The sequence below is a fragment of the Curcuma longa genome, chromosome 11, assembly GCF_044706935.1.
Source record: "Curcuma longa cultivar G26 ecotype Majalengka, Jawa Barat chromosome 11, ITB_CL_G26_1.1, whole genome shotgun sequence".
Taxonomy (NCBI): domain Eukaryota; kingdom Viridiplantae; phylum Streptophyta; class Magnoliopsida; order Zingiberales; family Zingiberaceae; genus Curcuma; species Curcuma longa.
Window position 1 is genome coordinate 3,248,639 of NC_133871.1, and position 15,201 is coordinate 3,263,839.

General features: G+C 34.4%; 2 protein-coding genes across 4 annotated transcripts; both read right to left on the reverse strand.

Moving 5' to 3' along the window:
* Positions 1–758: 758 nt before the first annotated feature.
* LOC141839171 (ubiquitin-conjugating enzyme E2 variant 1C-like) lies at positions 759–4,222 on the reverse strand. The gene is made up of 4 exons (XM_074726863.1): positions 4,084–4,222; positions 1,361–1,500; positions 1,156–1,281; positions 759–1,078 (listed from the first exon to the last, which is right to left on the reverse strand). Exons 1-4 carry the CDS (start codon positions 4,118–4,120, stop codon positions 938–940), a joined length of 444 nt encoding a protein of 147 aa, XP_074582964.1. The 5' UTR covers positions 4,121–4,222; the 3' UTR covers positions 759–937.
* Positions 4,223–5,147: 925 nt separating this feature from the next.
* Positions 5,148–10,900, reverse strand: LOC141840815 (uncharacterized). 3 transcript variants are annotated; one of them, XM_074728887.1, is made up of 6 exons: positions 10,695–10,900; positions 8,141–8,241; positions 7,915–8,013; positions 6,441–6,546; positions 6,272–6,335; positions 5,148–5,613 (listed from the first exon to the last, which is right to left on the reverse strand). In XM_074728887.1, exons 3-6 carry the CDS (start codon positions 7,946–7,948, stop codon positions 5,302–5,304), a joined length of 516 nt encoding a protein of 171 aa, XP_074584988.1. In that variant the 5' UTR covers positions 7,949–8,013; positions 8,141–8,241; positions 10,695–10,900; the 3' UTR covers positions 5,148–5,301. The 3 variants fall into 3 exon arrangements, with proteins under 3 accessions (XP_074584988.1, XP_074584987.1, XP_074584989.1); XM_074728886.1 differs by having other exon boundaries at positions 8,122–8,241; XM_074728888.1 differs by lacking the exon at positions 7,915–8,013.
* Between the last annotated feature and the right edge of the window lie 4,301 nt (positions 10,901–15,201).

The following is a 15,201-nucleotide window of genomic DNA, read 5'->3' on the forward strand; positions in this document are numbered from 1 at the left end:
AAACAAGGAGGCAGGGGTAACATGTAGTTCATATGGAATGCAGAAATAACAAAGAAGTCTTTGTCATATCCTAAACGGAGATAGGATATCTACCTACATCGAATAGCAGATTGGCCATAATGCATCTAGACTGAACTCTCAGACTCTTGGATGTTCCGGCATTCTTAAGTAGTAACAACAATACACAAGCGAGAATAGAAATCTACATGACTTGTCTTCAGCCTAATATCATCCATGGTAGATTGATCACAATGCACCTAAATCGAACTTCAGACTTGAATGTGTTCCGACATTCTCAAAGTAGCAAAGGTCCGGGCACAAAAGTACGCACGAACGAGAAGAATAGAAATGTATTCTGTCTTCAGTCTAATCTACTGAGAGCAAAATAAATCTATATGATAAGAGAGTATGAAGCTCATAGACTGTTCTGGAGTTTATGATCAAGAAGGACAAATCAATAGCTTGCTTTAAAATGCATCGAAACATTGAGCATTGTAGGGAAAGGGAGAAAAGATTCTCCTTTGGCCTAATCATCATTAACAGCAAGAGTATAGCTCTGGTAATCTACTACGAGAAGTATATCGGCATATGTGAGGCATCTTCAGCCAAAAATGGTAAGAGTAAAATGTCTACAAGATAAAGGGTAAGAGAGGCATACGAGGACTTGGTTACAACCCCATCCTCGTAGAACACCAGGTGCGATCGAGAAAGACAAGTCAGCAAGCTGAAAACATGTGGAAACATGAATTAAGAAAACAATTTAGAAAATGGGTTAAAATATTTTCATAGCACACATTTTACGACATACTCTATGCTGAAATATATAACCACGCAAAGTTTGGCAGCCAACGATGTCAAATAAGTAAAGCAATGTTCAATAAGTAATTGATACGCTGGCAGTCCCTTGAATCTGAAGTCTATTCTGAGGTTCATTGTCTCAGAAATAGGTGCCCTCTGGAGATTGAACCAGTTTTCGATTGTGAGAGGAAGCCATTTCCTTCTTGAGCTGTGTCAAAATATGCTCCATTGTATAATTTCTTTGCCAATTTCCAAGAACTGAAAACTTCTTTGGATCAACCTGATGTAAAAAGCAAACATCAGCATACAAGAGAATAATTTGACTGAAAACACTGATTTTGGAATGCATAGGATTACCACTCCAGCATCAGGATTGACACAGGCCATGTTAATATGGGAATGGAATCGAACACTGGGTGGTTTTTCTGGATAGTCCTTGTCACAGAACAACTTGAGCTGATAGATGCGACCCTCATGGACAGTCTGTGAATGTGATGCAGAAATAAATGAGAATTGTTGAAATATGACGAAAGGAATTGGAGATAAAACTCAAGTCTCTTACATTCTGAGGACCAATTATTGTTCCAGTCCAGGAACGCATATAAATGTCATCTCCATCATCCATACCATAACTTACAGACCCATCTCCAATGCCTTTTTCTCCTCGTTCTAGCTCTTCAAGCAATCTGAAGCTACGAGGAACTGCACAAGAAGCAAACAAAAGTAATGCTATGATAACAACGGGAAACCAGTCTAACCAAATGATTGAATTAATTAAGAAAGAGGAAAAAAACAGAGAATGACAATAAGACACCTCATGGAAATTTGTAACACGATACCAATAATCAAGCAGATATCCTAACGCTGTCACTTTTTCAATCTAGTGAAAATGCAAACATATCCAGCACAGAACAACAGGAAAGAAGAAAGACTAAGAGCACCATATAAATTGTACAACAAATAAGGGGAGCTAAATGAAGAGTGTTTTACTCCAATACAAATTACGGAATAATAATTGCAGTGACAATAAGGTTGTTTGGACTCATTTATCACTCGAACATAGGGCATGATGAAGCTGTGATCCAAACCAGGCGATGAAAGATTAGCAAACAAAGACCCACATCAACATTCTAAAAACATGATGAAAAGATGCTGAAAGTTAAAATCACACCATTTAGTTGATATATTGCTGTTTTAGAACTTTTAAAAAAAAAGCATTGAAATGTGAACCTTGAGCCACTGTGGCCTTCATTAACCAGCTAACCACAGATGTAACTATTACTACTGAAATATTCTATGGTTCTGAGTGATATTAATTTTAAGATGGTATAGCTCAGTCTTGCATTGAGATTTGCTGGTCCACCCATGTGTCAAAATTAATATCTTTCTGGTACCTGAGTCCATGTTAACATGTCTCGCGAGGTATGCTATGTAAGGTCTTAAGAGAACAGCACAATATGGAAGAAGTGCACCAGAAGTTCACCGTCTAAAGGATATAATGAGAAAGGATAAACTAGAGGATAAATGAAAGAAGGCAATCAACAAGGATAATCTTAGGTAGATACATTTCTACAAAAGAAAACAAACAACATGCCAAGTGATTGATTAGTTTCCCTTTCCCCTTGGTTCCACTATTTTGGGTAAGACAAAACAACAAATTCTCTCAGTATAGCTAGAAATTTCAATCTAAACTTCACAAGTTGAATCGAATTAATGTTTTTCACAAGTGAAACCTTACTTAGCATGAGGGTTTTATTTTGCAAGATGCATGCAAATTTTGTTAAAATGAGAAAAGAAGGTATTCCAACAAGAGATCAAGGAATCAAATTGTATCAGATAGAGAAAGAATGTACTTATGCATAACCATGACTAAATTTTCTCAAACTGAGTTTTTTCCAGCAAAAAAAAAAAAAAAAAAAACTGATAAGTAAGCATTTGTAGTTTTACAAACTTCTGATTCGGAGATACTGATTCTGAGCATGCTTATATTTCTACATGGAGGTAGGTATCTTGCTATATTCCTTCTAGGATCTTCTCATGATTTCCAAAAAGATATCAAGATTGATTTGCACATACTAGCATGCAACTTAAGTTTGACATCACAAGAAGAAATGTATCGATTTTAATATTTTTTTCTCAAAATATAAAGACTATAGTGTTCTTATCTTCCCATCATGGCTTCAGATTGGTAACACAGGAAAAGGGAATTGGACGAGAATGGTGTGCAGTGACCCAATGCTGTTTTTGCTCAAAATGATTTTCTTTTTTTTTTTAAGAAAAAAAACATGCTTTCAGATTCCCACTCAATACATGTCAACCAGTGAAGACACCCATTCACTAGATTTTGGGGTGAAAGGGGTCTTCACCTGAGCTTTGTCCTAGGCAAAGAACTAAAAAATCATGAGGTGCAATATCAAATCTAATAACACATTCTTAGACCATGAGTACCATTGTCCCAACGACAAACTTTCATAAGAAAGAGGGCAATCAAAATTATTTCTTAGAAAGAATAATCACTGCAAACTAGGGTGTAAAGGAGAGATCTTCTCATACAGGAGCTTACAAGTCCATTTGTTAATAGAACTAGCACGATTAATTATCTTCTTATCAATTCATCTTAGCTTGTTGCACAAGGTTGGCTAGCCAATTGCAAAGTGCATAAGCAATATGCAATTGTTATGCAATTGGTATTAGAATAATATTAAAAAATTTATATTAACATTTTACATATGCAACAAAGTATATTAATCAATCAAAATAACTTTGCAATCACAAGCAAATAAGTGATAGAATTTTTCACATCTAAACTTTAAGAAAATACATAATAAAATACATCATATTTCATATTGCAAGTTTGCAATTTACAAGGAAACAAATAATAAAACAAGAAATATGAGTAGCACGTTGGAAACAAACAAATTATAAACAAACACATGAAATTCCTGTCCCCATAGTAGCACATTGGAAGAAAACATACGATAATAAAAAAAGTTTGGATCCATCTTTTGTGAAGTTCCACAATATTGGATACACGAAGCGGTAGCTAGAACAATGAAAAGGCTAGAAATCTGTTGCAGGAACGACGACGACGACTGGAAGACAGAAATTTACTATATCTCCGACGAAAACCGCTATAAGAAAGAAGAATCATGCCGATCCCTAGCTCGAAGGAAAATCCTACGAACCGATTCGTGGCACCCGAGGAGTGTCCGATAAGGCATTCGCCCACTGATCGAGATGAAAACCCTAATCGTCCGGCTCAGAATAAAGGGTCAGAAGACTCACCGACAACGCTCGATCCACCGGAACCGCCGAGCGTCATCGAAAGCAACTTGTTCTCGCGCGGCGGATGATTCGCCCTCGAACTTCGCGGCCTCCTCCCAAGCACCGGCGGAGGCAGCAGCCGAAGATGGATGTTGGGCTTTCAACGCGATGCAGTATATTTATAGGGTTTGGATCAGAAGACCTCGTTGAACGGGACGCCGTCGGGCCCCTATCCCGTTAAATAAGCCCTGTCCTCCTGTAGCAGAACTAGCAATAATATCTACCGTCCGTTATTCAAGCAACGGGGTTCAAATCTAAGTTTTATCACGTTGGATCTTTCTTTAAAATTCATTTACGCTATAAAAAAATTTTATGAGATCAAATTAGATTTATCACTCTCAGAATTAATCATAATAAAAATTAAATACTCAGAATTAAAAAAATAACAATAATACACATAATCTATTTACTAAGATATTTTAGTTTTAAATATCTTAATCATACTTCACCTTCTCCTATTTGTTCCATGTAAACAATTTTCTCATGTAAAATAACATTAAACATTGAAATTCAATTGGACAATGTAAAATATTAAGAAAAAACACTCAATCCTCAAATGAAATGTAGATTATAATTTTATTTCATCTTTGTAATTCCAATAGAACTAGATCGAATTACCATCCTATATAACAATTAAAGCGTGAATAAGACAATCTGAGTTAAATTTTGTATTATTCAAACTTATTTGTTGAAATAATTGATTCAAATTAAACCAAGTTAAATTTAAAATGAATTTGAAATGATTGTTTAAATACTTATTTATTGTTTGACATTTTTATATTTTAAATATGTTTTATTGACGAATGAGTTTGGTATTAATTTTATTTGTTCATTTTAACAAAACAAATTATTAATAAATATAATTGGCAAATCTTATTGATCATTATTATTCATAACCAGTTTACAATTTTTATTTATAAAAATTAAAATTAATAAGTTGAACGCATAAATAAGTTTTTATCAACTTGAACATTAAATTTGTACACAGCATTTGATTCATTGATAAATAAATATTATTGCACTAATTTCATTTATTATTTGGTTACATTTTGCACGAGACAATTGGCAAATTATTGGCAGAAGAAATCAAATACATTTGCTCTCCGAGACTTGTTGTTTACAATTATTTCTAATAAGTTTATTGATTGACACAATTTCTTGAGCTGAGATTTGGCATAATTAGGTTTTTTTAGCCAACTTTGCAGGGGCCTTTCTGAGGTCGAGCATCCTGACGGCGATGAGGGAGAGGAGAGTGGCGGTGGGCACGAACACGGCGTTGGGGACAAGGTCGAGTCGGAGCAGCTTCAACTGCGGCACCTTCTGGGCGGACTTCTTGAGGGCGACGGCGGCGCCAGGGGCAACCAAGCCGGTGGCGATCATGGCAGCGGAACTGGGCTTGTACTCCTCAATGTTATCCTTCAGGAAGTTCACCACTAGCTCCTTCTTCTGTTCGTCGGTTTTGTCTTTTTTGGCCCATTCGTCGTAAAGTTTCTGCATGGTTTTGAGATTTGCAGGATGAAAAGAAAAAACTAATAATAATAATTTGGTGTGAAGACCCCGCCAGTACTGAGAAAGATCAATTATATTAGAGTATAAAAAAGAGTCCAATCATATTAGATCGTATAAAAAAGGATATATATTTTTTATCCAGTCTCTTATTTGATCCGACTGGCCTATCTAATTTCACCAGAATTAATTAGAAGAATATGTATTATTTTTTTTAAATAATGGAATGGATGAGCTATAATCACCAAAATGGCCAACAAGGAATTCATAGGAATTGCTAGCCCACTTCTGGGGCAATCTTCTTCGATAAATTTCAAAAAGAAAACAAAATAGCATCCTACTCTTTTAAAATTGATAACATCCTACTCATGATTCCGTGCTCCACCTTGAAACAGTTTTCATCAAAAGTGCACCATTTTAGAGTAATTTTGGTCATAGCTGCTCTAAGATGGTATAACTTCCAAGGTAGAACATTAGATGTTGTTTTGATAATTTTTAAAAGAGAGATATTCTTTTGACGATATATATAATTAGAAGTGCTTTTGATTTTCTGCAAAGAAAATTTGTTTATGCAACACAAAAAAAAAAAAGCAAGCAAATCAATGCAACTAGACAACAAAAGCAACTGCAAGATTAGACTCACCTTTATATCATCAATACGTGCGTTTAGAATATAATGTTTGCCAGGCATGATGGTGTTAAATTCGCTGCAAAGAAAAACATTTTCATTAAAATATTTATATAAAAAAAAAAGCATGGCACAAGGACAAGAACCATCTTTCTATTAGCTAAAAGATAAATAAGTACTTTACCTGCAAAGCTGAATAAAACCGGTATGAAAAGCTGAATAATTTTTTGCATCCTTGAAAAAATTATCATAGACCTTGTCTGTGGTTAACGAGTCCACGCTGGGGATGCCTGCGAAAGAATACCATATGTATCATTATGAAATGTGTATACACCCCCGCGGGCTTAGCTGAGATGGTAAGTGGATGGTTTACTTGCACAATGAGTGAGGAGTCGTTTCCCAAGGCTGGCGGGACGTACATCTCTGCACCTTGGTACAACTCACTCACCCATCCATCTTACCTCTCAGTTACTATGATTTACCTCCTCTGTGTTGGCCCTGGGGCGGGCGGGCGGGGGAGCTGGGGGTGAGCAATTTCGCCCATGAAATGCGTATACAAGTTTAATTGTCCAATTTTTTGTTTTGATTCCATTCTTAACACTTTCCCTTCTCTTACGTGTTTTTTGTTTTTCATTGTCTCTCACCATAATACTAATGCATTTATTCACTCAAGGGCAGGTCCCTTGCTATAATATTCAAACAGTTCTTTATTTAAGTAGTGGTTAAAGAATAATTTGAGGGCACAAGTCCTCTTACGCTCTGCATTAACCCTTCCATTGTATTACATGTTTTATGTTTTTCAATGTCTCTCACCGTAATACTGATGCATTTATTCACTCAAAAACTCCAAAGGAGATTATATTATAATATGTTCATTATCCGAGGAAATGAGGGCTATGAAAAGAATGCAGTTAGCATACTTACCAAGTCCCAGACAGTTCTTTATTCAAGTAGTGGTTACATGTTTTTTGTTTGTCGTCGTCTCTCATCATAATACTAATGCATTTATTCACTCAAAAACTCCAAAGAAATGTATTGTAATATGTTCATTATCTGAGGAAATGAGAGTTATGAAAACAATGCAGTTAGCATACTTGCCAAGCTTCCCAAGAACACGCAAGGGCAGGCCCATTGCTAAAATATTCAAACAGTTCTTTATTCAAGAAGTAGTGGTTAAAGAATAGTTTTAGAACACAAGTCCTCTTATGCTCTGCATTGTTAACCCTTCCCTTCTATTGCATGCCTTTTTGTTTGTCGTCGTCTTTCACCATAATACTAATGCATTTATTCACTCAAAAACTCCAAAGAAATGTATTGTAAAATGCTCATTATCTCAGGAAATGAGAGTTATGAAAAGAATGCAGTTAGCATATTTGCCAAGCTTCCCACGAACACGCAAGGGCAGACCCATTGCTAAAATATTCAAACAGTTCTTTATTCAAGAAGTAGTGGTTAAAGAATAGTTTTAGGACACAAGTCCACTTATGCTCTGCATTGCTAACCCTTCCCTTCTATTACATGTTTTTTGTTTGTCGTTGTCTCTCACCATAATACTAATGAATTTATTCACATAAAAAAAAATCCAAAAAACTGTATTGTAATATGTTCATTATGTGAGGAAATGAGGGCTATGAAAAGAATGCAGTTAGCATACTTACCAAGCTTCCCAAGAACAGTCAAGGCCAGGCCCATTGCTAAAGTACCCAGACAGTTGTTTATTTAAGTAGTGGGTTATAGGACACGAGTCCTCTTATGCTCTGCAGGGGGATGAAGAGCACAGGTTTTATAGCAGATTGAAGAAAGCATGAGGGAGAAAGGAAGTTTGGAATGTATGCCTTTCCCCATGATGGGTATTGTTTTGATACCTGTCCTCTCATTCCTGACCTGATAATGAAGTCATTGTTCATGCAGGTTAATCTCGGTCAGCAAGGCTCTCCAAAGTGCAGAGGAGGCGTTGTGAGCAAGGCCACGGGGTAGATTCTGGCCTGCAAGAAATTTAGGTTCAAAAATTGATAAAAAGAAAAGATATATCACTGAAATATAACTTGTAATTTGTAAGGTAGCAAAAGTTGATAAATTTAAGATTACTAACTTATTTTTCTTTTCTTGTTTTTTTCTAGTCGAGTAATAAAATGTGTCTAATTATTTTAAAGGGCTCTAAAAGAGTAAAAATTAGAATGATACTTTAAAGTTTAAATTATCAGAATGGTCAAATGAGTGCCCCCTTAAAAATGATGACTCAATATATTTTTTATTTCGAAAATACCTTTATTTCGGCATTGTTATAGCAGGTAGTATGGAGTTACTAATAAACTCTCTCTCTATATATATGAATTTATTTTAAATGTTAAAAAATTATAAATAAATTATATTTATATATATATTATCAATTTATTATCATCATTAATATTATTAATATTAACATTATTAATTTAATTTAATTTATTCTAAACAATTGAATCAAGGGTAATATAATAAATGTTAAACTGGTTATGCTTTATTTCCTTTAAATAAATAAGTTGAATCAAACAATACTAAATTATGTTTTATACCCCATAATTATGCATTAAGTAATCACATAACCAAGATTATGCATAATAATTTGAACCAAATGCATTCTAAGTATTATATATAAAACACTTTTATATCAGGAAAAAACTTTTTAACTCTTTATAAACTTTGTAAAAAAAATTTTGATATAAAAAAACTCTGTGTATAATTAGCACTGAGTATCTAGCTCTTAGAATCAATTAATCATCAGGATGATTGATTAACCTCATGAAAATTTTTCATTAGTCATCAAGGTAAATCTAGAAACGCTCGTAGTTGGCGGTCCAATAACTCGACTTTCTTTAACCCAACCTCCCATCAGAGGAAATTCATCCTATAGTATACCTTAATTAAGACTTGAACCTTAATTCATCCTATAGTATACCTTACAGTCTGTTTGGGAGGAGGTGAGGGAAAGGGAGGAAAAGGTAAGGAAGGGGAAAAAAAAATTTTACCTGTGTTTGGGATGGGGTGAGATAAGGAGGGGAAGGGGAAAGAAGGGGAAAGCTTCCCCTTCCATGCTCATGAATAAGCACAATTTCTTACACCCCAAATTGGGGTGTAAGGAAGGGGAAGTAAATATTAAACATGTCTATTCCAATTTTACCCATCTAAACCGATCAGTGATCTCCACCACCTCCTGGAACTCCTTCCCCACCGCGCTCCTAGCGCCCATCTCCGCGCCGACGTCCACCGCGGTCCCTGCCTGCGCTTGATGTTTGCCGCCGCCGCGCGCATCTCCCGGCGCCGCAGCGCGTAGACGGCGTCGAGCCTTGCGGGGCAGAGCATCTCGCGGACGCACAAACGGCGCAGCATCCGCCACTTGGGGCCGTTGGGGTTCCACATGATGTCGGCGTCGCCGCCGTAGGATATGACGCGGGCGGAGGCGGGGACGTCCCGGTTGGCAAAGGTGGCAAGACTGTTAGATGCCCAAGAAGACTATATAGACTTGCACCTTAGCCTAAGGAAAAACCCTATATATAGTACTTTGATCAAATTGAATTAAAAAAATGATTTACTTTCATTATAATATTAGAATAAAGGTATTATTAGATGAAAAATATAATAGGGCAATATTTTAACCTTTTTTTTAAAAAAAATACCCTTTGACAAAATAAAAAATAAAAAGAATTAGGTGTGCCTTTGTTATTTTTGCTCCTTAAAAAATTGATATAGACAGAGGTACATTTTACACGAATCCAACTCGTTTAGAGTTATTAAATTTTTTAGCCAAAAATATTTAATAGTCTTAAATGACTCCAAATTTAAAGACTAAAATATGAACAAACTCATTGGCCATTAAAAATGCAATAATACTCATTTAACACAAAATTTAGCTTAAAATCTAAAAAACATGAACAAACACATAGGAAGATTAGATTTAACGATGCTTATTGGCAATAATCAGAATCTTTCCATCAAAACTTCTTCTGTGCTCTGATTCATTTCAGTTTGAGAGAGCAGTTTGACACTTTAGTTTCAGTGAACAGAGAGCATAGAGCGGTTGAGCGCTTTGGTTCATGTGGGTGGAGAGTGATTCAACACTAGGGTTCAGGCAGAAAGAGACCAATTCAACGCTTCGATCTGAACGTGTAAAGGGCGAATGGAGATTTTAAGAAATAGATGCATTCATTGAGTTCTTAGTGCGTTCGACAAAATTAAGAGCACCCTTTCTAAGGACAGAACAAAGAAGCAAAACGCTTCTTGGTGCGAAGCTAGAAAGGGTGTGAATCTAATGCACAAAAACTACCCACTTTCTAATGTACGATTCAAAACCAAAAGATCACACTTGAGCGCATCTTTGAGATAGAATAAACGAGTCCAGGATCATATAAAGCAAATCAAGATGCAAATGAAGGGGCAAGAGGAGGGAGGATCTAGGGATTACCGTACAAATAGGCGGAAACTTGGCGGAAGCGTCGCCTCCGACGGCGAACGAAGCAGATGGGGCGGCGGCAGCGTCCGCGCGGGCGAACGGGTGACCACACATGGTCGTCGTTGCGGAAGACCCGCCGCACTCGCCGGCTTCCCTCTTCTGCCACCCAAATCGCCCATCGCCTTCGCCGCTCGCGGCCGCGGAGATCTCGCCGTGGTTTCGTCGGCGTCTCTAGGCTGCTGTTACCCGAACTCAACCCTCATGATATTGGGCTTAAGCCTTGTAAACGGGTAACCCATTAGATCACTGTTACCCAATCCAATATGGTTTTGAGTAGCCATTTGATAAGGAAATATTTCATTTCACCTCAACTTAAATTTTATTAAATTTTTAAAAATATTTATTTTAAGTGTCGCACAACTTATATATATTTATAAATAGAATTGAGCGCGTCTTAAAATATGTAATTAGCAACATGAAAGTTGAAAAAAAAATTTTAAAGTTTAAATAATATCCTTTTATATATTTTATTTTATGATTAAGTCATTTAAGATTTTTTTTTTAGAATTTAGAATTAGATTATAATATTAAACATAAAAAAAATTAAAATAAAAATTATTATTCTTTTTTGACATACAATTAAGTCATTTAAGATTATAGGATTAAATACAAAAAAATATTAAATAAAAATTATTTTTTATTTTTTTACATACGATTAAGTCATTTAAGATTGTTTTCTTTAGGTTTATGAGTTGGGTTATAGTATTAAATATAAAAAAATTTTAAAATTAAATTAAAAAATATTTACTATTTCAGGCGTTGAAAATTCTTTCAGATATTATGTTGCACAATCGTATATTTTAAGACGCGCAGATATCACTTCTTTATTTATAAAATATTCATCTTTGTTGAGAGGGATTCAAATTTTAATTTTTTATTTATTTTTTTAAATATTTTATTTTGCAGAAAATATTTTACAACTGCACCATATCGATGGGAATCGATCTCCGAGTATTAACTTACTCTGTAATTTCTTTAAATTGACCGAACACATGCCAAGTTCTTTAGTTTAGAAAATTACTGGCAGACTATTATTTATTTAGCATACATGTGTATGTGTTTTGATGATCGATATTATTAATAAATAATTTTATGGATAATAATTGAGTTTTAATGAAATTAAATAGTTCACGAACGACTCGAGCTCGATTCGAAAAAGACTCGTTTTAAAGTTAAACGAATTCAATTCGAGCTTGGTTCGAAAATAGCTCGTTTAAAAGTTAAACGAGCTTAGGAGTTTGACTCGTTAATATATAATAATAATTCATATAATATATATATATATATATATATATATATATATATATATATATATATATATTCGTGAATCTCTTAACAAACACGTTCGTGAGCTTTTAAACGAACATGTTCGCGAACACATTCGTGAGCCTTTATGGATAACCAATTGGTTTTAAAAGTTCGGTTTCATTAGTAAACGCACTAGGACTTGAGTAAGATGGTAACATATCTATCAAATATCATCTTTGTTAAGACTTTATGAGTTAAAGAGGTGAATAACTCCTGATCACTTTTCATTTTAATTACGAGCTTATTCATTTAATTGTGTAGTGGAAATCTTAATTTAAACTTACGACCACATGATCAACTATCTAAAATTTACTTTGTATCACCTAAATGACTAATTAAGATCACTTATTCTTAATGATCCCTCCACTATGAAATTCTTTTTTCATACCTTCGGAGGCTAAGTTGTTCTTATAAGTTGTTCTTATAACAAACACAAGTAAATACAAAGATACAAACAAAATCAAAAGAAATTGAAACAAACAAATTTAGGCAAGTGAGTTTTATTTTGGATGTTGCTTGTTATTTCTAATGCCACTTATTAATTTGAAAATGCAGTAGTACTTCGTCCTCAAACTCACAAGAATCGGTATCGAAAATCTCCTCGAAATCCTTCTTTTAAAGCTTTAAAGGCAGAGTTGATTTTTGCCTATCAGTCGATTGATCTTACCCATCAATCAATTGATATGTCTCCGACATTATTCTTGTCGTTGAACGGTCACTAAACCTTCTAAAATCCGATCTGATTTTATCAAATTTTCAAATATCAATCAAATTGATTTGTGAATCAGTCAACTGATTAGGTTGATTGTGCAATCAATCGAATCGATTATTTTCTGTTCACTTTTAAAACAACATAACACCAGTTGACTGATGACCCTAATTAGTCGAATCTATTCTTTTCTATTTGCTTTTGAAACAACATCAGTCGACTAACGACCTTGATCAGTCGAATTCATTCCCTTCTATTCGGTATCAAAATTAGTCAATTGATACATATATAATCAATCGACTGATATTAAATAAAAATATAGATATCCGAACAAGCTCCATTTTGTACCTTAGATCGTCTCATTCTGATATTGAGTCAAAAGTTATGATCTTCGAAAGTTTACTCTGTTGGGACTTACTCGTTGTCTAATATCCGATTAACCTTGATCTGTCAAGACTTTTTCGTTGTCTAGCATCCGATTAACATTGACCTATTGAAACTTCTTTGTTGTCTAGCATCCAATCAACTTTAACTTGCCGAGACTTCATTATTGCTTAACATTCAGTTAACTTTGACCTGCTAGGACTTCATGTCTCCTGTCAACTCCTTGTTACACTTTCGACTGCCAAGTGTCCAGTCAACTGTGATTCACTTGAACTTTCTTCTTATGTTAACTCCATATTGGACTTTCAATCATCAAGTGTCCGATCACCCATAACTCACTTAGACTTCCCACTTACCAACTCTCTATTGGACTTCTAATAATCATCAAGTGTTTCCATCTCATGCCAACTCCATATTGGACTTCCGATCATCAAATATTTGGTCAACCATGACTTAGTTGGTGTCTCACTTTACCACCTAACATATTTATCAAATATCGAAATCTCAACTCGAACTTAGTCAACCTTAACCCGAAGTCGATTGCATCAACAAAAACTTAACTAAACTATCGTGTATATATATATATGACTAAAGTTACACATATTCTTACATATTTTAAGGTGTAACTTAGTTGGTACCTAAGTGGTAGACTTGCATCAATATTCTCATATATTCTATATATGGATCAAGCTTGATTTGAAAATACCTTCTTTAAAAATTAAATGAATTTAGTTCGAGTTCGACTTGTTAACCTATAATATTTATAATTCATATGATATTAAGATAAATAAATCTCTTAACGAACATATTCGCAAACCTCTTAATAAATCAGTTCGTGAGCTTACGAATTAAATATTGTTAATTTTTAGCTTGACTTGATAATATTTTCGAATTCAAAATCATGCTCAAGATCACCTTAGCTTGACTCATTAACTTAATTAAAAAAAATTTTCAACATACGACCCGAATAGTTCCCAAATAACTTGACTCATTTATACTCCTAGCTAGTCTTTACTCTTGCTAATAATTCTTTTAGAATAAGAACATGATTATCCTTTTACGAAAATCATCACATATAAAATTCTAGATCTTTCATGTTTAATCATTAAAAATTAATCAACGTGGAAATATACCTGAATGCATATTCTTTTGGAGTTGCACAGTGACCTTCCGATCAACATGGTCCCTGGAGAAACTCCTTTAATATTTTTTTTCAATGCTTTCTCTAACTATATATATATGGAATTTAAAAGAGAATATAAAAAAAGGGACTTGTATGACTTGCGATCATAATTCCTTATTTACATAGGTAACTTATATGTTATCTTTTGGTATTTTTTATTTTAATTCATCTTAAAAATAAAAATCATCCATAAGATATCTATACATTAAAAGGTCATCATACCCTATCAGATACATTAAAACTCCAATACTCGTCCCCAGGGCAATGGTGCAACGGTAGGATATCTGGGTTGTGACCCAGGGACCCGCGGTTCGATCCCTAGTTACGGCGTATTTGCAAGAATTTTCTTCTAAATGGGCAACACAATCAAAGGATGCTGGAAACTTCCATGGGACTGGACCGGCCACCCCAGGGATTGAGTCCATGAGACTGACTGGGATTTATCATTTTTTTAATACTCAAATACTCAAAATCTTAATTGATCATTTCAATTGAACTTAATTTAATACAATAGCCCGCAATACCTATAGTTATATCCCATATAAAATCAACGTTGAATTAAGGATCTTTCATGTTTATATATCTAAGGGGAAGAACCTCCACTTTATTGAATAATAATAATAATAATAATAATAAATTTCATCGCAAGTATCAAAAGATATGCTCTCGATTTCCTTATGCAGGGTGTTGAGAGCATCTAGTTCTCCTTTGAATATTGATACACAAAAATATAAATATCAATATCATGGAATCTAATGGTGCGATCACAGTAATATATTTTGATATTTAGCATCAATTGTGATGTTGATTTTGAAAATGCATCACACTATAGTATATTGATATCAAAATACAATAATAATATAGTGATGTTGTAT